The sequence below is a fragment of the Humulus lupulus genome, chromosome X (assembly GCF_963169125.1).
Source record: "Humulus lupulus chromosome X, drHumLupu1.1, whole genome shotgun sequence".
NCBI lineage: Eukaryota > Viridiplantae > Streptophyta > Magnoliopsida > Rosales > Cannabaceae > Humulus > Humulus lupulus.
In genome coordinates, this window is record NC_084802.1 from 211,637,501 (window position 1) to 211,659,079 (window position 21,579).

The window sequence follows — 21,579 nt, forward strand, 5'->3', positions numbered from 1 at the left end:
TGAGATTAATAAATTAAGATTATTTAATTAATAATCTCAAATTTATTGGAGCTTGGAATTATAGGTCCATAGGTCCCCATAGCGGCTCTATCAACACTGTTCAAGGTAAGAGTTGATATGAAGGGAAAATAGTTTAAAGACATATTTAGGAAGAAATTTGTTCTTCAGGCCAAATATGAAATTATATGATAATAGTGATTAATTAATTAATTACAAATTAGTTGTAGTTAACCAAATTAATTAATATTTAATTATTATATAATTTTCGAAATTATATTAAATAATTAAATTAATTTTTAAAATTTAATTAAATAATTAATTAATTGTAATTTTCGAAATTATGATTAATTAAATATTTATTTTCGAAAATTTTGGGTTTAATTAATTAGTAGAATTAATTAAATATCTTTATTTGAGTGGGAGAAAATAATCTGATAAGTTCAAATTGGATTTGAATTTAAAAGATTAATATTTATTCAAATTATTAATTATATTTGATAATTAATTAAATAGATAGTTAATTTGAATTCAAATTTGAATTAGCTATCAGGTTGCTAGATCTTATTTGACAAAGAAATTTGAATAAATAATTAAATAAAATTTGAAAAACTAATATCCCTAGAAATTAGGAAGCTACACGTTCACACACAGTCCAGGACTGTGTGTGGCGTGTAGCACCAGTGTTTTTCAGGGATGAGATTTTCAATTTTATTTATTTAATTGAATAATTAATTAATTAAAAAGTAAATTGTAAAATGGTTACAGATTTTTTTTTTTTTTAAATTTTGAATATTTTATAGTTAAGTAAGATTGATCAGATTATTATTCAAAAAGAAGAGAAGTGAGTGTGAGACATCTCAGAAGATTCGCTCTGTGAAAATAGAACGATAGTTTTCTCTCTCCCTGAAAATAAAGAACCAATTCTCAGGCCTATTCTCTTGATCTCATGAGTTGAGTACATCAAGAAGAATCACAAATAAACTATCCTTCATTCTCTAAGTGCCCACACATTTCTTGAGGTGTAGAGAACGCTTTGGAAGATCTTGGTGTGAGTACGTGGAGCGGTTTGGATAGAAAGATCGTTCTAAATACGAGAAGATAGCAAGGACACTTGATAGGCTTCAAGAGGTATGATTTCTATCACTATCTTGCTTATGATTAATGTATGTATATTAATGGATCCGCATATTTAAATGTAGTTTAAATATGTTACAAAATTTTTGTTGTACACTGGGCCAACCACACCACCTTTCCGCTGCGTATTAGGAAACTCGTTCCTAACATAATGCTCTTTGAGTCATCCAATGCAGAAAGTCGATTAGATCTAATTTTTATTGGCTTGCGTGAAGCACGCTAAGGCCGTCCTGACTAATGAGTCAGCACTATGTGACCAGTGCCTAGTACTACTGCCGAACTTGACTAATAAGTCACAGCTTCACAGTTGATACTGGCACCTTTGCCAAATCTGACTAGTGAGTCAGTACCATGCACAAGTGAGAAACATTTGCTAAGTGTTCCACAATCAATTCATGTCCACATTTATTCACCCAACATGCCTCATGAATAACCATGCATGTCACATATGGGGTGTAGTTATCTTACCTCTGGTTCGAGCTAGAATGAATAAAAGAACGACCCTTGAGAACGATCAACCTTTTTGGTCCTTTAGCGGTTACCTGGTCATAACCGATTATGGGATTCCATCAATAAAATGAATAACAAAGGGATCCCAAACCAAAACCTAGCCTCCGAGACATCAAACACTACTAAATCGGGTAGTAGGATCGACCCCGAGGCCTAGAGCTTGAATCCCCAAGCTAAAAACTCATTTCTGGCCAAAAATTCCCTATGGACCGCGACCCTCCCTAGTCGCACCGCGGCTCGCCCCTTAGACAAAGGCGGCCTTCCCTGCCAAGCAACGTGGGCCGCAGCTCACCATAGCCATGCCGCGGCTCATTACGCAAAACAGCAAGAACCAGAATTTCTCCCCTGCGTTCTTCCTTGAAACCAACCCTTCAAACCAATCCCAAACATCAACCTAACACCCAATTCAACCCCTAAACTTTATCTACATCTCACCCTCATCAAAACCCAAGTTAAACACCAACCTAGCTTCCATTAATTCCAACTATCCACCAAGGAATTACAAGCTGAAAACTTAAACCAAAACAGAGTAAAACCAGAAAACTAATGGTTGAAACTCACCTCAAACTTGAGATTAAACCCCCTTCAATGGATGAACCAACCCTATGAACTCAGCTCCTTGATCTCCTAGCTTGATTCCTCACTTTGAGCTAAAAAACTCCAAAGGAAGACAAAGAGAAGGTGATGTACGGGAAGGAGAATTCTTTGCTATGTTTTGTTATGTTTTTCTACAGCCAACTAAAGTCTCATATAAATCCAAACCAAATGACCTAAATGCCCCTAGGTCATTTAAGGTTTCTAAAGTCATCCCAAGGGTAAAATTGGTATTTTCCACCTATCTCGTTAATCATAACTAACACTCTTCAATTCCCGCTAATCTCGATAACCCCAAACACCAATAATTCATATCCCGTTATCCTTTAATGACCGGTAATGCTCCAATCATTAAAATCACCCCGAGACTCCTCCCGAGCCTCGAACTTAAACATGTTATGACCAAACCGCTAATTAACATACCATGGTCGTCTCATACCGAATGGCTCGAACAAACCCACATCATAATGTGGTCTCAACATATATCATCGACATGCATACAAATATACAATTTACCCTCAATGGGCCAAATTACCATCACACCCCTGTAATTAGAAACATGGACTCACATGCATGCATTTAACATCATATTATAATATAATCCACATATACATGCATTTTATCAATTAATGGCATAATTAAACAAGTATGGCCCTCCCGGCCTACTATTCCCGCCATTAAACCACATCGGAGAATTCGGGGCATTACACTGATCCCTAGTATGATTCATTAATCATGTATTTTGGGCATTGGGCCCCAGTATGATTCATTGATCATTTATCTTGGACTATCGACCCATACGATGTTGCAGTCATTTATATGAATGGTACATATGCATGAGTAGAGTTATTACTACTAGGTATGCTTATTATGATTTGGTCACATGTTATTATCTACTTATCAGCATGTTTAAGTTTCTCTGACTAAGCCTTGGCTCACAGGTGCTATATGGTGTAGGTAAGGAGAAAAGAAAGCTGGACCATCCTTGAGTTGGAGAGCTTCGGTGACGATGTGTACTGATGGACCCAAAACGGGTATGTTTTAAATATTTATAACTCGCAAGCGCACGAATCGTATATGAAATATAGTGTTCATGTAAGCACGAGATCGAACCCAAAGGAGTTGTCTAAAATAAAAAAGAAAACTATTTTAAATCAAACTTAATAAATTCTAACCTAGCTCCAAAGATTGATGAGAATTTGTAACAATAAAAATAAAATAAAAGATAATAATAAAGATATTAAAGACAATATATATAACATAAATTAATAATAGAAATCAAGATGGTAAAAGAAAGATTATTAAGATAATAGAATCCACAAAATATAAGTTCAATAATATTTAAAAGTACATTGACTCCCAAGTTTTAGTAATAGTAGAAATTAATCAAACCATCACTTATTCAAATTAGATATTCTATTTAAACACAAGTTTTTATAAAAATATAGGATCTATCTTAACTTTTCAAAAAGTATAATTTCAAAGCATTTAGGGTAAATCAATCTAATGAAATAACAAATAAATCAATGAACATTATTTATAAGGAAAAATATAATATTTTTGTTCTAAGCATTGGATGTGTACAATTTAATGACACATCTTACACAAAGAATATTATGTTTTTGCACTAATGAAGAACAAAGTGTAAATATATTCTAACAATAAAAAATACAAGATATTTAAGATGAAAGAAAATATTTGAAGAAGAAAAATCCATAAACTTTGTTGCACAAAATTAGAAATCAACATACAAAATAAATACTATCTAGTTACATATTGTTTTATCACCACCTTAATAATCTTAAAAAGATTAGAAACTCATAACTAAAATAGCAAATACAAACTAAAAATTACAAACATAAATAGGAAAATTTGGAAGAGAAACCCCCAAATTTTTCCTCTAAAAATTCATAGGAAAAATGATCAAAAAGAAGAAAAAGATGAAGAGAATTGAGAGGTCTTGAAAGTGTAGAACTTGTGGTATGGTAACCTTCCCCAAAATCAAGCACCCAAATTCCCTTATTTATAGCCAAAAAAGTGCATTAAAATAATCAATTTAAATTGATTAAATTAAATTTGAAATGAAGAATAATATGGCATATAGGGGTAAATTATAGGGTGTAATGATGATTTTTGGGTAAAATGTTTAGAAAAGTTTGGGTAAAAATATGGTATTTTTAGACAAAGGGGACAATGGGACATTGGGCAATTTTATGGGCTCAAGAAAAAATGGCATTCGTGGGTGGCTGGGCAAAGGGTTGCTGCAGGGAGGCCCAGGCGGCTGGGGCATGGCTGAAGGGGGCAGACTTGGTCTGGCGTGGGCCTTGGTGCGTGTTGGGCTGAGATAGGCGGATGGCTGGGGTGATTTGGCTGGGCAGTTGGAGGGGCACAGATGGGCCTGGGAGGCTGGCTTGTGGCCCGCCTGGCTGGGAGGAGCTGCTGGAAGAGGCAGGCGTTGGGCCTGGGAGCAACTGGAGTTGGAGGCTTTGAGCGTGAAGGCTGGGCAGGGCCACAGCTGGGAAAATGCCAATTTCTTTTGCTTTTTCACAAAAATGCCACATTTTTTTCATCATTTTTCTTGCTTTTCAAGAGAAAATAAAATACAGCATACTCCCTACAAAATAAACATAAATTAAATCAAAATAAACTATTTTCAATTATAAAATAAATCATTCTAATTCATTGAAAATATTAATTAAAACTTAATTTAATTTAACATTTAGTTTCAATAAATCACACATTTTTTTTACTTCTAACTAAACACAATAGTTAGAAGTAAACACAATAATTAAATTAGAATTTGCGTGATACTCAGGTTCTCCCTCTTCCATGGCGAGGAGGCGAAAAAATGGGTCGAAGCTTGCAAAACCAGTCATTGAATCGGAGCTCCCTTCATCCAATGGAGAAGGTAATGAGCAACAACGATCTGTGAAAGAAGGCATTGAGGACTTGGGGATTACAGAAGAACAAGAGCATGATGCTAGGGATTCGGGTGATGTTTCGAAGGAGGGTTGCAATTTATCCAAGGACCATGAAAAAATGACCTGGGCTGCAGAGGTTGAGGAGCAATCTTTCCAGGATTCAGCCAGGGAAACTTGGGCTAAGTTTCGGGAAACACTTCCGTCACATGGATGTACAAAGCTTCATTACTCGGAACCTTTTAAGAAGGATGGTCAGATAATTGCGAAATTGGATATGGAGGAGATTGAAGTGGAAGCTTCATTCTGAAAATCAGATTTGATATGTGTGGTGATTGGTGCTAACCCACCATTGTCAGTTTTTGAAGGGTTTATCAAACGGATTTGGGGTAAGCTTGGCATTGTGAGGGTTGCCCGAATGAATGTCGGGTTTACTATGGTGAAATTTAGAGATGAAGCAATGCGTGATCTGGTTTTGGAGTCAGGTGTGGTGCATTTTGATAATAAACCAGTTGTTCTCCGTCCATGGACTGCTGATATTGAATCCTTGAAGTCCATTAAATCAGTGCCTGTGTGGATCTGGTTGCCTGATCTAGGATTGCAATACTAGGGAGTGAATTGTTTGAGTGCTCTTGTTAGCACAATAGGTAAGCCTATAATGATTGACAAAATAACCAAGGATCGATCTATGATAAAATTTGCTCGTATATTAGTTGAGATGGAGATAGCAGATACTCTTCCAAAATACATCAGTTATTTCAATGAGAAGGGTCAAATTATGGAACAACTTATAGACTATGAATGGTTTCCAACAAAATGTACTAATTGTAAGAAATTGGGACACTCAGTAACATCGTGTAAGTATGTTTCTGAAGCAATTTGGAGGCAGAAAGAATTGAAGCATAAGGAAGAGAAACCTGGCAGTTCGAATGCAGAGAAACCTGAGGCAGAGAAACCTGTACACCCGAATGAAGAGAAACCTGAGGAAGAGAAACCTGTAAGTCTGAATGCACCTGGTTCAGTTCATCAATTAAATTCTACTCAATTAGCTGCTGTCCAGCCTTATTCTGATCCTGTAGAGGCTCATTGGGTTTCTCCGAAAACAACTAGAGTTAAAAGGCAAGGTGTCCAGACTTCAGTTAAGCAGATCATGAACCAGTTTAGTGTGCTCTAGGAGCATCAGAAACCAGTGTCTACTGTCCCTACCACACCAGACCCGTATGGATTGCTGCAACATAATGAGTTGGAATTTTAGAGGGTTGAATAAGTTGAATAAACAGAAGATGGTTCTTGATATCTGTAGATTGAATAAAGTTGGGATTGGGGCTCTACTTGAATCTAAAATCAAGGGAGCGAAAATAAAAGAAGTTATGAGTTATACTTTTTTTGGTTGGGAGTATTATAGTAGTGAGATATTGGAGGGTAGAATTTTATTGATTTGGAAAGCTAAGTTGGTGCATATTGAAGAGATCCAGGAAAGTGCCCAATTATTACACTATCGAGTCAGAATCTGCAATAAACCTGGTTTTTGTCTAACAATTGTTTATGGTTCTAATTGTTTGGAGACTAGGAGAACTTTATGGCATGATTTGTCCCATTTGCAATGGCCTATAAAAGCTTGGATCATTCTTGGGGATTTTAATGCTGTTTTTGCTCCGAATGACAGAATGGGAGGCAGACCTATCACAGTGAAAGAAATGGAGGATGCTAGACAGTGGCTTGATCTTGGCTTAGTTGATGAAATGAAGATTATGGGGTCCTTTTACACTTGGTCTAATAATCAAGAAGGAGGGGCTCGTATTTTTCCAAGTTGGATAGGGTTTTTGTTAATGAAGCTTGGCTGGATGCTTATCCTTTAGTCTCTGCTTGTTCTCAATGGAAGGTTATTTCAGATCATTCTTTTATTCTTATTAAACATCTTCCTGCTCTAAGTTTTGGGGGTGAAGCCTTTTCAGTTTTATAACATGTGGGTCTCTCATCCTCAATTTAGGGAGATGGTGTTAGCTAACTGGTCGAAACAGTTACTGTATAATGGCAGAGGTTTAGAGAAAATCAGCTGGAAACTTACCCATCTTAAGCATGTCTTGAAGGCGTTTAACTGGAAGGTAATGGGGGATGTAGCATGCAATTATGAGAGAAGCAAAAGATTATATCAACAGGCCCATTCTAACTGCTTTGCTGATCTGTCTAATTGCAGATTGTGTAATGAGGATCGAGAAGATTTTCTGGATTTTAAAAGGCAAGAGAGATTGTATGCTAGTTTCCTCTACCAAAAGAGCAAAATAGACTGGTTACGTTTTGGAGATGACAACTCTTTGTTTTTTCATGCTAGTTTAAAGAAGAGGAAATTAGCTAATAGGATTGTGTCCTATGTTACTGATGAAGGGCATGTTGTGGATGATTATACTAAAGTTACTAGTCACTTCCTGCAGCATTTTAAGAGTTTTTTGGGTGCAGCTAGGAAGGCTACGGGTAACATTGATGTTCAAGCTATTGGATATAGTTCGGTGTTGAGTAGTGAAGCCCAGTTGAGTTTAATCAAGCCGTTCACTGTCCTTGAGGTTAAAGCAGCTATGTTTAGTATTCACTCACTTAAAAGCCCAGGCCCGGATGGTTATTGTAACGACCCAAAATCGCTAATAAGGCTTAAGGGCCTTGATTAGTGTGCCAGGAGGGCATGCTGGGATTTATGTGCGATTTTTTTGAGTTAAATGCATGATTATGATTTAAAGCATGTTATATGACTATTTGTTTATCTGAAATGCATGACTACGTATATTAGTATGCATGTAGGCCCGGATCGTGTTAGAAGGGCATAACTGTAATTTTGGCCATGTTGGGCATAACTGCATTGATATGTGATAATTGTATTATGTGAATTGTACCACGTGTGTGTGGTGTTATTATTGTGATGCACGTGCTGAGACGGTCCTAGAGAGCTAGTTTAATTAAAAGTCACAACGAGATTTTATACCCGGCTCGGGAGGAGCCTAGGGGTACCTTGGGAATTGTTATGGTTAAATTGAGATTTAGCGGGTAATGGTTATTGGTGATTGAGTAACCTGGGTAACCATTAGTTACTGCTGTGAGTAACAAGTTTAGTTGGAAAATGGTAGAATTGAAATATTAGTGAAAGGACTAGAGTGCCCTTGAGGACTTAGTTGGGAAAGGATTATTTGGAGGGGTAGCATGGTCATTTGGCAAGGGGTTTAGACAATTTTCAGCTGGGATTATAGGGTACACGGTTTGGGCATTTGGTTTATTTGATGGCTTTGTTAAAAATAAAGAGAAGGAAAGTTAGGGCAATGAGAAGAAGAAGAAGAAGAAGAAGAGAAAAAAGGGGCTGAAGTGGGAGTTAGGGAGGAGATCAAGGAGGCTTTTGGGTGAATTCTCTACTTAAGGTAAGGATTTTATATACATTTAAGACTTGGTTTCTGTTTTGATTTGAGAAATATAAAGTTTGAGTTATGTTTTTAAAGTTTTGGGTGGAGTTGCTGAAATTAGGAATCAATGGGTGGATCTTTGGGTGTGATGGCGTTTTGGTCTTGATTCTAGTATCTATGGGTGGTTAGATGGTCCATTTGAAGTTTTAAATTGATTTTGGGGTTTAGGTATTTGTTTGGGTTGATTTGGGAGGTTGTAGCTCGGAGAAAAACGCAGAGAAAACCCAGAAATTCTGGGTTCGCGTATGAGCGCCGCGGCCCTGTTCTTGGGCGCCGCGGCGCAAGGTTGCATCAGGAGAAGGGCAAGCCGCTGGGCGCCACGGCCCTTGAAGGGGGTGCCGCGACCCTAGGCCAATTTTGACAGCCAAAATTCTGGTTTTTAGGGCTTTTGCCCGGGGACTCGGGGGATGGTTCCAATGTATCGTCTTAGGGAATTAGAGGTTCCGAGAGTGCGGGATTGGTCCCGGGAAGTGGTTTTGGGTTGGTTAGTATTAAAAGTGTTATATGTGTGTTGTGACTAGGATTTCGAGGAGGCTCGTGCTAGAGGACCGTGCTTGTGGCCTTGGTGCATCGGAAAGCTATTGAATGGAAAGGTAAGAAAACTATAACACCCGTAGGATAGGGCATGGGCCCATAGTGTGATTGCGGGGCACGGCCCTATATTGCATGTTGCATGATGAGATGATTGCAGGGCACGGCCCTATATTGCATTACATGTTAGGGTGCAGATTTAAATGAATTGATAATTGTTTGAATGTTATTTTGAGATATACTATATGTGTGATTATAGTGAAATGAACGGCTATGGCCGAGGGCGGCAAGGCCGAGAACGGCAGCGGGGCCGGAAGTAACACTTAGCACATGGGATGCTTATAGTCAGGGTAGGACCTAGAGGATACATGTGAGATCCTTACGGTGAGGACCGAGACCCCAGGCTGTGGTAAGGGTTCTGGGGCGGCATGGCCGTGTTTGCTTAGTCTAATGGTTGACTTGTTTATCTGTGGACTATCTGATATGATTAACTGTATATTTTGCATATGTTATGAACTGCATGAGTTTTCTTGCTGGGCTTCGGCTCACGGGTGCTCCGTGTTGCAGGTAAGGGCAAAGACTGAGTCAACCAACCATGAGTATGGAGAGCGTGAAGCGACGCGTACATGTTTGGCCTGCTCGACTGCTTTGGTTGGGGGTTTATTCGAAAATGACTGTAATAATCTATGATTTTTATAACTAATCAACTGCAAACTTATTTCAAGATTTAAATAGTTTTCAAACCTTATTTTGGGATCCCAAGTGTTTAATACTAGAAGTTTTTAATGAAACGACGCATTTTCAAAGATTACAGCCCTAACTTTTAATTAGTCACACTTTTGTTTCAAAACCTCGGTTAGCGAGTTCATTGCACACTGTTTTGTCTTAAAACTCACTTAGTAACGGATCTAAGGAAGTAGGGCGTTACAGTTATGGGGCGGGTTTTTTCAAAGCATTATGGAAGGATATTGGCAAGGAAATTGCTTTAGCTGTCCTTGAGTTTTTTTGACTCAGCTTGCATTCCTCAGACTTTAAATAAAACTCTCATTTCTCTTATCCCGAAAGTGGACCAGCCAGTAAATGCAATTGATTTTAGGCCTATTTCTTGTTGCAATACTATTTACAAATGCAAATCCAAAATGTTGTGCAATGGGCTAAAATCTGTTCTTCCTTCACTGATTAATCAGAATCAGGGGGCTTTTATCAAGCATCACTCTATTGCTCATAATGTTCTTATCCTTCAAGACTTGCTTAAAGGATACAACAGGAAAAATATTTCCCCTCGGTGTCTTATGAAGATTGATATTAGCAAGGCGTATGACTCAATTGACTGGGATTTTTTGGAAAAACTTCTTCATGCTCTTTGTTTTCCGATGAGATTTATTAGGTGGGTCATGGTTTGCCTTCGGGGTTCATCCTATTCTTTAGTGATGAATGGTAGCATTCAAGGTCATTTTCAAGGAGCAAAAGGTCTCAGACAAAGAGACCCAATATCGCTTTATTGTTTGTTATGGTGATGGATTATCTTACTCGTTTGCTGTTAAAGGCTTCTATGGAGAAAGATTTCAGATTTCATCCTTTATGTAAGTCTCTAAAACTTGTTAGTCTTTGTTTTGCTGACGATCTCCTCTTGTTTTGCAAAGCCAACCCGAGGTCAGTCATGATACTTCAGCAAGCGTTTAAGGAGTTTACTATGTCCTCGGGCCTCTCTATCAATCAAAGCAAATCTAGAATGTATATTGGAGGGCTAGTTGCTGGGGATAAAGTTCCCCTATTGCTGTGTTCTAATTTGATTGAAGGGCAATTCCCTTTGAAATATTTGGGTGTCCCGTTGAGACCTACTAAATGGAGGGCTACTGACTGCGATATTATCCTTAAGAAAATGAGAATTCGTCTGAATGGATGGGCTAGTCGCCATTTATCTTATGCTGGTCGGGTCCAGTTGGTTCACTCTGTTTTATTGGGGATTCGTTCTTATTGGATGAATATATTTCTGTTACCTTAGAGTGTAATCAGAGATATAGACTATCTTTGTAGGAAATTTCTTTGGGGTGAGAAGGATAATAGAAGCAAGCTTCATCTTATCTCTTGGGAGCATGTCTGTCACCCAAAATTTTTCGGTGGTTTGGGTTTTAGGGAGGGTACTTCTTGGAATAAGATTATGTTGGCTAAATTCATCTAGGCTGTTTTCTCCAAGCATGGCATTCTTTGGGTAAAATGGGTCAATTGTGTTTACTTAAAAGGGGCTTCAATATGGGATTATCTGTTAAAGCAAGATACTAGCTGGTATTGGAGGAAGATCATCAAGTTCTGTCATGTCTTGTCTAGAGCTGATTTGGAGGCTGCAGTTATGAATGGAAAAATTCAGCTGAGAAAGCTTTATTCTTTTGTGTTTCCTGGCAATATGGTGCACTATGAGAAGGCAGTTTGGTGTAGGCTCTCGGTTCCTAAGCACAAATTTATCCTTTGGCTTGTTGTGAACCAGAAGCTCCTCACAAGGGATTGGCTTCATTAATGTCATGTACCTCTCACCTCTTTATGTTGCCCTGTTTGTTCTCAAGAAGATGAAAGTCATTCTCATCTCTTTTTTGAGTGTGCTTTCTCCAGGAAAGTAATGCAGACTGTTCATGGGTGGCTGAGAGGGGCTTCTTGGCCTGTTCAGTATGCGGCTTGGATTCAGTGGTTGTCTTTGCCTCGTACAGGTTGGTGTTCATTGGTGGAAAATGCAGCTTGTGCGGCTACTGTGTACCTCATCTGGCTGAACAGGAACCACTGCTGGGTTGAGAAGAGTTGTTTGCCTGTGTCTAAGATTGATAACTTGATCAAATTTTCAGTTAAGGCTAGAGTGCAGAACTTAATAAATCGGCATTGTACTATTAGAGAGAGACAAATGATAAATTTTGTCATAGTTTGTAACTTGAGGTGGTTTTTTCTAGCCTTTTTTCGGCATTGTATCTAGTTTGTTGATCAATATAATTTTCTTTTTGATAAAAAAAAAAAAAAAACTAAACACAATAATTTAAATAATTAAACTACAACAAAATAACTATAAAAACACACAAAAACATATAAAATCATGATAAGATTAATAAATTCAAAATTAGTTAAAAACTTAATAAATCAATTAAAAACTCAAGAATTAAGCTAGAATTAGCACATAAAAAGTGATAAAATAACTCCATCTTGTAAGAGTTATCATAGAAACTCAATTTTCCCTTCTATTTTTCATTAGAGCTTGGGTATACTTAGAAGTCTCTCTCTCTTACAACATAATGGCATCTTTTTTATAGAACATTGAATCTAATATAGTCATGGGACATTTGATTGCTGCCTTTCTGTTCACGAGACACTTGTTCACGTACTGATTGCGATATGGTCTAGTCGCACATGTTCTGGTCACTCATGGACATGGAATGGTTGCTCCTGGACTAGTCACTCATACACATTTAACAAAACGATGGAAAAGAGAAAATATTAGGAACAAATTATTTTAATTTGAATATATATATATATATCTTTTTATTAAAGGGGTTTATATATATATTTTTGGAGGTAAATATCATGGTTTGGATAACACTTCTAGAATTTTGCTTGAAAGAAATACCCTGTACTATACTATTTATAGATTTTTGCCCTTTTTGTTTGCTGACGTGGTAATTAAAAAAATATTTAAATTGTTAAAAAATTTTAATTAATAAAAATTATTTTTTATATGGGTTTATATTTTTTTGGACTCTGTGTTTTGTCCCATTATTTGTTTAGAACTTGTGTTTTGACAAATTATTTTTTGGACCTTATGTTTTGTAGAATGATTCAAATAGAACCTTAAATCCGATTTTGGTCAAAGTTTTCTCAACTAAAATTACAAATAATTCACCAAACTAATAATTAAAAAAAAATTATTCTGCTTAAAAACTGTGTCATTATATTCAATTTTTTCTTCATCAAAATTGAATTTAGAGATCTATTTGAACAATTTTATAAAATTTAGGGTCAAAAAATAAATATTTTAAAATACATAATTTAAATAGATAATCGAAAAAAACACACTGCCTATAAAAAATATAAATTCTTTTTATATATTTTTTAAGTGTCACATCAGCCAAGCCTTACAATTTTGGACGAAATGTGCAGAAATTTACAAATGATAAAATTCAAGGATAAAGTCTACAAATGGTAAAATTTAGGAGTATTTTTTAGAAGCAAAAAAAAATTACTATTGATTTAATTATGGGGGGAAAACATTTTTTTAGACCATGTTTGCTTAGCTTCTTTATTTTTAATGTCTAAAATAATAACATTGTTTTGAATGGTAGCGTGGAATTAACGTTAATAAATAGTCAGCAACAGTAACGGTTATATGTAAAGTAAAAGAATCAACTTTAACCACCAAATTGAATCTTCTTCTTCTTCTTCTATCTCAGATCCTCCATTGACGTACTCTCCGATTCCTCATTTGGATTAGGTAATATTAACACTATGATCATTTCAAACTCAATCGAAGACGATGAGAAGTGGCTCGCCGAAGGCATCGCCGGCATTCAGCACCATGCTTTTTACTTACATCGTGCTTTGGTAACTTCTTCATTCTTTCCTTTTCCACTCCAGTTTTCCTGTTCAATTCTTTTATCGAAACCCTAATTCTTCACACTCGTTCGGATTTCAATTTTCTCAGGATGCCAATAATCTTAGGGAAGCACTCAAATACTCGGCTCAGATGCTTTCCGAGCTTCGAACTTCTAAGCTTTCGCCTCACAAATACTACGAACTCTGTAGAGCTTCCCTTAAAAATCTCGGATTGTCAATTGCCCTAACTTTGGTTGAATCAATTCCTTTGCTTACTTTGGTTTGTTGTTTTTTTAATCAGATATGCGAGCTTTTGACGAATTGAAATCGCTGGAGATGTTTTTCAAGGATGAGAGCCGGCATGGCGTCTCCATTGTTGATCTTTACGAACTGGTTCAGCACGCGGGAAACACATTACCCAGATTGTAAGTTATCGTAATAGATATATGGTTTCTAATTGCTTATTAACATACTCAGATAATTGTTTTCAGTATGAAGTCTCTTTCTTTGGTTACCAGGTATCTTTTGTGTACGGTGGGGTCTGTGTGCATCAAATCTAAGGAAGTTCCTGCTAAGGATGTGCTCAAAGATCTTGTGGAAATGTGCCGTGGTGTTCAACACCCAATACGCGGGCTCTTTCTGAGAAGCTATCTTTCTCAAGTTAGTAGAGATAAGTTGCCTGATATTGGTTCCGAGTACGAAGGGTATGGTGTTTACTGGGCTTTTAGAGTTGATTTTGCTGTTTTCTTTGTTATTCGTGTGGTGTTGTTCGAATAGTTATATGCTAAAACGTTAATGGTTAAGAAAACCAGGAAAAAAAATATATTTTGCTGAAGATATGGTAGACTTTCGTTTCAACTGATTTTCAAATTCGTCTCTTCTTCTCTGCAGTGGTGCTGATACTGTCATGGATGCTGTGAATTTTGTGTTACAGAATTTCACAGAGATGAATAAGCTTTGGGTTCGAATGCAGCATCAGGTTTGTTAACATCTGTTAGAATAGGTGCGTCGTGTTTTTAAATGCATGGCACCAGAGTACTTGCATGCCATGGGAATAAAAATGAACCACAAGGGCATGATTTTTGGCCATGCAGGTGTTATGGTGCTTGTGAATCATTCATACTCTTTGGCGATCCTGAGTTGAGGCCTTGGGCTTTCTGGTCTGCAGGGACCTCATCAGTTAAAAGAGAAGCTGGGAAAGGAAAGAAGGGAGCTTCGTGACCTTGTAAGTTGTGGTGTTGTAAATCTGAAACCATTGGCTGATGAAAAAGTGCAACACCTTTTGACAGAGAACTATGCCATTCTGAATTGTCTTAATAGGTGGGGAAAAATCTCCATGTTCTTAGTCAGATAGAGGGTGTCGACCTTGAAATGTACAAGGACACTGTCCTTCCCAGGGTCTTGGAGCAGGTATGGTAAACTAGCTCGTTTTTAAGACTTCCAGTTTGTATATATCTAAGTAACTCGTCCTTTTTTATGAGCTTTTGCATATTCATTTGAATTGTCTTGCACAGGTTGTCAATTGTAAAGATGATCTGGCTCAATATTACTTGATGGAATGCATAATTCAGGTGTTTCCTGATGACTACCACTTGCAGACCCTGGAGACACTGTTGAGTGCTTGTCCCCAGCTTCAGGTAATTACCATATTTATGCTGAGTATCATTTCATCTTTAATGTTCTTCTCCCAGAAAGAATTCAGTAGTCATGGTGAGATTCTAAAGGTTTCTATTTTTGAAGCAAGATATGTGTGTTCCGTTCGTATTTATGGAATTTTTGTTCTACCCGAGTAAGTTTGTAGTTATGATATTTCTTACAAAGATTTTTATTTGTTGTTTGTATTGAAATAGCATCTATTTTTGTGAAAAAATTTCCTCATTAGATTTACCATCTCTTTATAATAAATAAATTTATTGGTGTGGTTAAGCCAACAAAGTCTTTAACCTCGTGATTGTTTTTGAATCTGTAGCCAACAGTTGATACCAAGACAATTTTATCTCAATTAATGGGGAGATTATCAAATTACGCTGCATCTAATGCTGATGTAAGTTATATACAAATTGTTCTTTGGCTGGTACTTTAATAAAGTTTTCTATGTACTTACCATGGCTTTTCTTACATTAGGTATTACCTGAATTTTTGCAAGTGGAAGCTTTCAGTAAATTAAGCAGTGCCATTGGCAGGGTAAGTCAGCTTTCGACTTCCCTAAGGTTGCTTTGTTTTTTTTCCAAGTTTGTGGATGAAAATTCTCCAAACTGCGAGCTGCCACATTATTTATAGGTCTTTTGCCGCCGGTCTTTGTCAACATAACTTGAGAAAAAGTTTAGCTTAAGTTTCAATTTGAAAAAAAAAACAATGTTGGTATGACGTGAGGAATTTAATGAAAATGAGCTGTAGACACACCTAAAAGGAATGTAATAGACACTGGAAAGGATTTACTTTGTAAGGAATTCAGTTCAGACCTAGAAGATAAGCCTATATAATATTATTTGTCCGGATTGTGCTTTAATTTTTCTTCTTTGTTAGGTGATTCTATTTTGTTAATTGTTCAATTTATCCTATATAAGTTAGATTGTACCTATCAATTGTAGGTGATAGAAGCACAGGTTGACATGCCTATTGTTGGAGCCATAACATTGTACGTTTCCCTTCTTACATTTACTCTTCGCGTTCATCCTGATCGTCTTGATTATGTTGATCAAGTACTGGTAAGTTTGTTACAAAACCCCATTTGAATACACACTTGAGCACTTGAGCACTTGTAAATAAGTCTGTCTGAAACATTGCATGTACCGGTATTTGTTACTCATTGTTTTGTTAAATCCTTTCATAGGGAGCATGTGTGAAGAAGCTCGCTGGAAATCCTAAGCTTGAAGATAATAGAGCAACTAAACAAGTTGTTGCACTTCTAAGTGCTCCATTAGAAAAATATGACGATACTGTCACAGCTTTAACGCTTTCCAATTATCCTCGTGTTATGGACCACCTTGATAATGGAACAAATAAAGTCATGGCAATGGTTATCATTGAAAGCATAATGAAAAACAATACTTGCATCTCCACTGCTGATAAGGTACAGCTTTTCTCTGTTTGTTCTATTTTATCAATTTTTCCCTTCAAAGTATCACAAAAATATTCTTTGTAGGTTGATGTGTTGTTCGAATTAATTAAAGGTCTCATCAAGGATCTGGACGGAACTTCTATAGAAGAGGTGCACATTAGATATTGTTACTGCAATAGGAATCTTGCTTTTACCTACTACTGTATAAAGATTTTTTTTAATAATTTTTTTCTCCGACCTCTTCTTCAATTTGTCGGCTTTTGGTTTTCTTCTGCTATATTGTAATGCTAACAGCTTGATGAGGAAGATTTTAATGATGAGCAAAATGCTGTTGCTCGTCTCATACACATGCTTTATAATGATGACCCAGAAGAGATGTTAAAGGTTAGTAATTATGTTTGAAAGGAAAGAAAGTATTTTTATTTTCCTCTCTCAAATTCTGAACTACATACTACTCAGTCTTGGTTTTGATCTCTTATAGCCTTGTTTTTGGATCATATATTGACCACAGATGATATTTACTGTCAAGAAGCATGTAACGAATGGAGGGCCGACTCGACTACCTTTTACTATTCCTCCTCTTGTATTTTCTGCACTCAGGGTACGTATGTTTCTGTTTTACAGTTGCCATTGTATTTTGTTCGTGTATACAATTTTTTTTGACGGGTTATTCCTATATAGTTTTATTGAACCCTTACCTATTTGATGGGTTATTCCCCTTTTGGACCATGAACTTCAAAACGTCTGTAATTTGGCATAAACGTTTTTTTGAGTCTCATTTTACTAACTAATATCCAAAAAATTATGTTTTTTAGTTTATATTTTTTTATTGAAATCAAATATTGCTATTCTTCCACCTTTGCAATGAAAAATGTTGAAACTGCTATTGTTAAAGCTCTCCATTGTGTGTCTTATGCTTGTTTTAAATTAAACCAAGTTATATTAAGCCTTAAAATAATACATTTAGATAGATTGAGTACCATAAATTATGCCAAAATGAGAATTTTAGGTACAGAACAGGGCCCTTAAAATACTACGCTTTGATAGACGGCGAAAAGGGAAAATGAGATGTGAAAGGTTATGCTGTTAAAATAGAGAAGAGGGAGGGGGGTGATCATTTTCTTCTCTTTATGCTAGATATAGGATTTACAATTGTGTTTTTAAAAAAATGATTCAGTTGGAAGGGAAATTCATCATAATGTTGTTTGTCTTTCAGTTGGTTAGGCAATTGCAAGGCCAAGATGGAGAGGTAGTGGGAGAAGAAGTGCCCACGACACCCAAAAAAATCTTTCAGCTTCTAAACCAGGTGCCTAATGATATATTTGTGTTTTATATAAAAAAAAAATTGTAATCTTTTAGGGCCTCATTGGTATAAGATTTAAATGTGATTTTATGTTTTTAAAATTTAAAAGTTGTGGGACCTACAAAAAAAACTTGATTGATTAAACATTTCTAAAAACTAATTCCAAAAACAAATTAAATTCTATTGAAGGATTTAGAAAACAAAAATTTCACGTTTTCAACATAATCCTACTTTTTTCTTTTTTGAAATACTTTTTTTCCTTGCTTCTTTTCTTTTCATATGGTCTTACATTGATTTTTTTTTTTCTTTTCGTCCTTTTTACAAGTCAATCTACTTTTTTTTTTAAGGTTATTTTGTATTTACTTCTATTTAAAATTTCTAGTCATCTATATAAATTTAGTAAAATAATTAATAATAAAATCATATAACAAATATAATTTGATTCTAATTTACAATATATTTGCTAAAAAAATTCATCATAGAAGAAAAGTATTTGATCAAATAAAAATTACAACAAATAAATAAAAAAATATTTTCACTTCAATTATTATTATACTAAAAGTAAAAAATATATATAATTACATATTCAATTTTTAGATTTTCTACCAAACAATTATTCAATTTTATAAAACTCAAAAATGGTCAACGAACAATACAATCAATCATATTTTCAGAAAAATATTTTTAGACACTATATCTAGATTCTTATTTTAGAATCATACTTTTTCAAAATACCGTTTATAAATCACTAACCAATCATGCCCTTAGCTTCTAATCTAGGTGCCTAATTATATATTTGTGTTTTATATAAAAAAATTATATATTTGTGTTTCATATAAAGAAAATTGTGTGCTTGTGCGTGTGCATGCGCATGCGCGCGCGCATGCGCGTGTAATAGTATATTTGTGTTTCATATAAATAAAATTGTGTGCTTGTGTGCATGTGCATGTGTGTAATAGTATATTTGTGTTTCATATAAAAAAATTGTAATCTTTCAGTTTCTAAATCAGGTGCCTAAAATATATTTGTGTTTCATATAAAAAAAATTGTGTGCCTGCACGCATGCGCTTGCGAGTGTACATGCGCGTGTGCAAGTGTACATGCGCACACGTCATTGTTAAAGATAGAGTATAGCAAATTATTTATAGACATTGTTTATATTTCCTGATGTATAATACAGTTGTTGAAGATATTTTAGTTTAAATTACTATCTGTTGGGTGAGTATAAATGATTGTCTCCTTCTTGATCATTATTTAGATATCTTGATCATTCTATTTGGCAAAGCCAGTACATAGTATGTCTTGTCTGACTTTATGAGCATGTTACCTTCTATGTGTATTTGTCTTTATGTTTTGTGTGCACATAATAATTCTTTTTGCTTACTTTCAGATCATCGAAGTTCTTTCTTCTGTTCCATTTCCTGAATTGGCTTTAAGGTTGTACCTGCAATGTGCTGAGGTATGCTATGTACATTTTTAGTATTCCAAAGACCTTATCAAGGAAATGATTTGGAATTAGTAATCATGTCACTTTAAAGTGGGAAACTTATAATATCAGACTTATTATAATTCAGGGAAAAAGACAGTTTTCTTTCCCTATCCGTGTAATGTTGCTTCTTAGGCTAATAATCTCTCTGTTTTGATTGTTGGATGACCAGGCCGCTAATGACTGTGATCTTGAACCCATTGCTTACGAATTTTTCACTCAAGCATTTGTACTGTATGAAGAAGAAATTGCGGTAACTTTAACTGAATATGTATCTTCTAATTACATATGTCCAATTGATTGCTAGGTAACAGGCTCATGTCTAGTATAAAATCTTCTAATTTCAGTGATCATTACACAAAACTCTTTCTTGTTTCTAGGACTCTAAAGCCCAGGTGACTGCCATGCATTTAATAATTGGGACTCTCCAGAGAATGAGTGTATTTGGAGTTGAGAATAGGGATACTTTAACACACAAGGCAACAGGGGTAATATGATTATTGATTTTTTGTGCTTTTTCAATAGCTGTTTATTCCTTGACTAAGGATTTGCCCTTTGTCATCAGTATTCAGCAAAACTGTTGAAGAAGCCTGATCAGTGCAGAGCTGTATATGCATGTTCACATCTTTTTTGGGTCGATGATCAAGGTGGTATCAAGGACGGAGAAAGGTGCACTTTTTTGGATTGGAGTTTTTTTTTTTAAAACAAGTGAATGTCTCATTCATGCTGGGTGTTGTCAACCATTTTGGGCATATATTTGTCCAAACATGGTACATCTTTATCTTTTTCTTTACCAAGTATCAGTTTTGATATTCACATGTTTTGCCGATGCTACGTTGTTACAGGGTCTTGCTTTGCCTTAAGCGTGCCTTGAGGATTGCAAATGCTGCTCAACAAATGACCAGTGTTACTCGGGGTAGCAGTGGACCTGTCACTCTCTTTGTTGAGATACTAAACAAGTCAGTTATATCGACCTTGCCCCTAATTGAACCTAACACATGCAAACACGCTCATGAATGTGCTGTATTATATAAATAATGTAATTCTGATTCGAAGGTAATTTCATCAGGTACCTCTACTATTTTGAGAAAGGTAATCCCCATGTCACAAATACTGCAATTCAGGGGCTGGTGGAATTAATCAGAAATGAACTCGAAAGTGACTCTACAACCCGAACCTCAGACCCTTTCTTTAGCAGCACATTGCGCTACATTCAGTTCCAGAAACAGAAAGGCGGTGCAATGGGTGAGAAATTTGCTTCTATAAAGATTTGAATACTGTTCAGTCACATGTGAAAGGTCCAAAATGTTTTTTTACAAGCTCGTTGTGATTGTTGGTATCGGAGGGGACTTTGATTGGGTTGAGGTGATTTCTTGCATTCTTCATTCTTCTATTGGAAACTTATGTACAGTTCTGACACCCCCTATTCGGTTCGATATATTTATTTTCTTCCATGTAGATTAATCATTGTGTTGTTTTTCTTTGTCTAATAAATTGAACTGGATCGTAGGACCATGTGAAGATTGGGATTAAATTCTTTGAGCTTGAGGTATTCGTTACTTAGGAAGGTAGTCTATCTACTTATAGCATTTTGGCCCACTTCCCACTGAGAAAATAGTACAGGTGATCTTATATAACCCTTCCCTATTAAGCTTGAAATAAAGAAAAAAGAAATCCAAGACCTAAGAGACATTAAGGAACACAAATGCATATTTAGTTCGCTTGTTAACATATAACATGTTCAATGAATAACACTAATGGCCAGTTCTTTCCGGATGAATACAAGTGCAACGATCGTGGGGATCCACTGTGGCTTGTGACTAGGTTGGTACGGGATATTTTTTTTTTGAGATTTTTCCTTAAATACACATTTTTTTTCTTCAAAAATATGCAATCAAATTTTCAGAAATATAATTTTTAAATGTTTTTTTTTTAAGGGAAAACAACTATAAACAACTTGAAAGATAAAAAAAAAACAATATATTTATATCAATCAGAATAACTAAACTTCAACAAAAAAAAAACTTAAAAAC

The 21,579-nt window shown here is 35.7% G+C and overlaps 2 protein-coding genes across 2 annotated transcripts; both read left to right on the forward strand.

Moving 5' to 3' along the window:
* The first annotated feature begins 7,120 nt into the window (after positions 1-7,120).
* LOC133806713 (uncharacterized) lies at positions 7,121-11,914 on the forward strand. The gene is made up of 6 exons (XM_062244804.1): positions 7,121-7,769; positions 10,145-10,527; positions 10,677-11,071; positions 11,168-11,271; positions 11,374-11,573; positions 11,738-11,914. Exons 1-6 carry the CDS (start codon positions 7,121-7,123, stop codon positions 11,912-11,914), a joined length of 1,908 nt encoding a protein of 635 aa, XP_062100788.1.
* Positions 11,915-13,504: 1,590 nt separating this feature from the next.
* LOC133803224 (vacuolar protein sorting-associated protein 35B-like) lies at positions 13,505-21,088 on the forward strand. Its single transcript, XM_062241198.1, has 22 exons — positions 13,505-13,705; positions 13,806-13,902; positions 13,998-14,121; positions 14,215-14,400; positions 14,588-14,675; positions 14,865-14,921; positions 15,017-15,106; positions 15,211-15,333; positions 15,666-15,740; positions 15,821-15,880; positions 16,288-16,404; positions 16,530-16,769; positions 16,842-16,907; positions 17,052-17,141; positions 17,269-17,358; positions 17,974-18,063; positions 19,451-19,519; positions 19,719-19,799; positions 19,927-20,034; positions 20,112-20,215; positions 20,392-20,505; positions 20,616-21,088. The coding sequence occupies exons 1-22, from the start codon at positions 13,610-13,612 to the stop codon at positions 20,818-20,820; spliced, it is 2,370 nt and encodes a 789-aa protein (XP_062097182.1). The 5' UTR covers positions 13,505-13,609; the 3' UTR covers positions 20,821-21,088.
* The last annotated feature ends 491 nt before the right edge of the window (positions 21,089-21,579 follow it).

Coding starts and splice junctions, on each gene's coding strand:
- LOC133806713 (XM_062244804.1), top strand. CDS start 7,121: ATGTGGGTCTCTCATCCTCAATTTAGGGAGATGGTGTTAGCTAACTGG. Junction 10,528..10,676: donor GATTTATTAGGTGGGTCATG/GTTTGCCTTCGG, acceptor TTGCTGTTAAAG/GCTTCTATGGAGAAAGATTT. Junction 11,574..11,737: donor CAGTTTGGTGTAGGCTCTCG/GTTCCTAAGCAC, acceptor TGCTTTCTCCAG/GAAAGTAATGCAGACTGTTC.
- LOC133803224 (XM_062241198.1), top strand. CDS start 13,610: ATGATCATTTCAAACTCAATCGAAGACGATGAGAAGTGGCTCGCCGAA. Junction 16,908..17,051: donor ACGGAACTTCTATAGAAGAG/GTGCACATTAGA, acceptor TAATGCTAACAG/CTTGATGAGGAAGATTTTAA. Junction 17,142..17,268: donor ACCCAGAAGAGATGTTAAAG/GTTAGTAATTAT, acceptor TATTGACCACAG/ATGATATTTACTGTCAAGAA.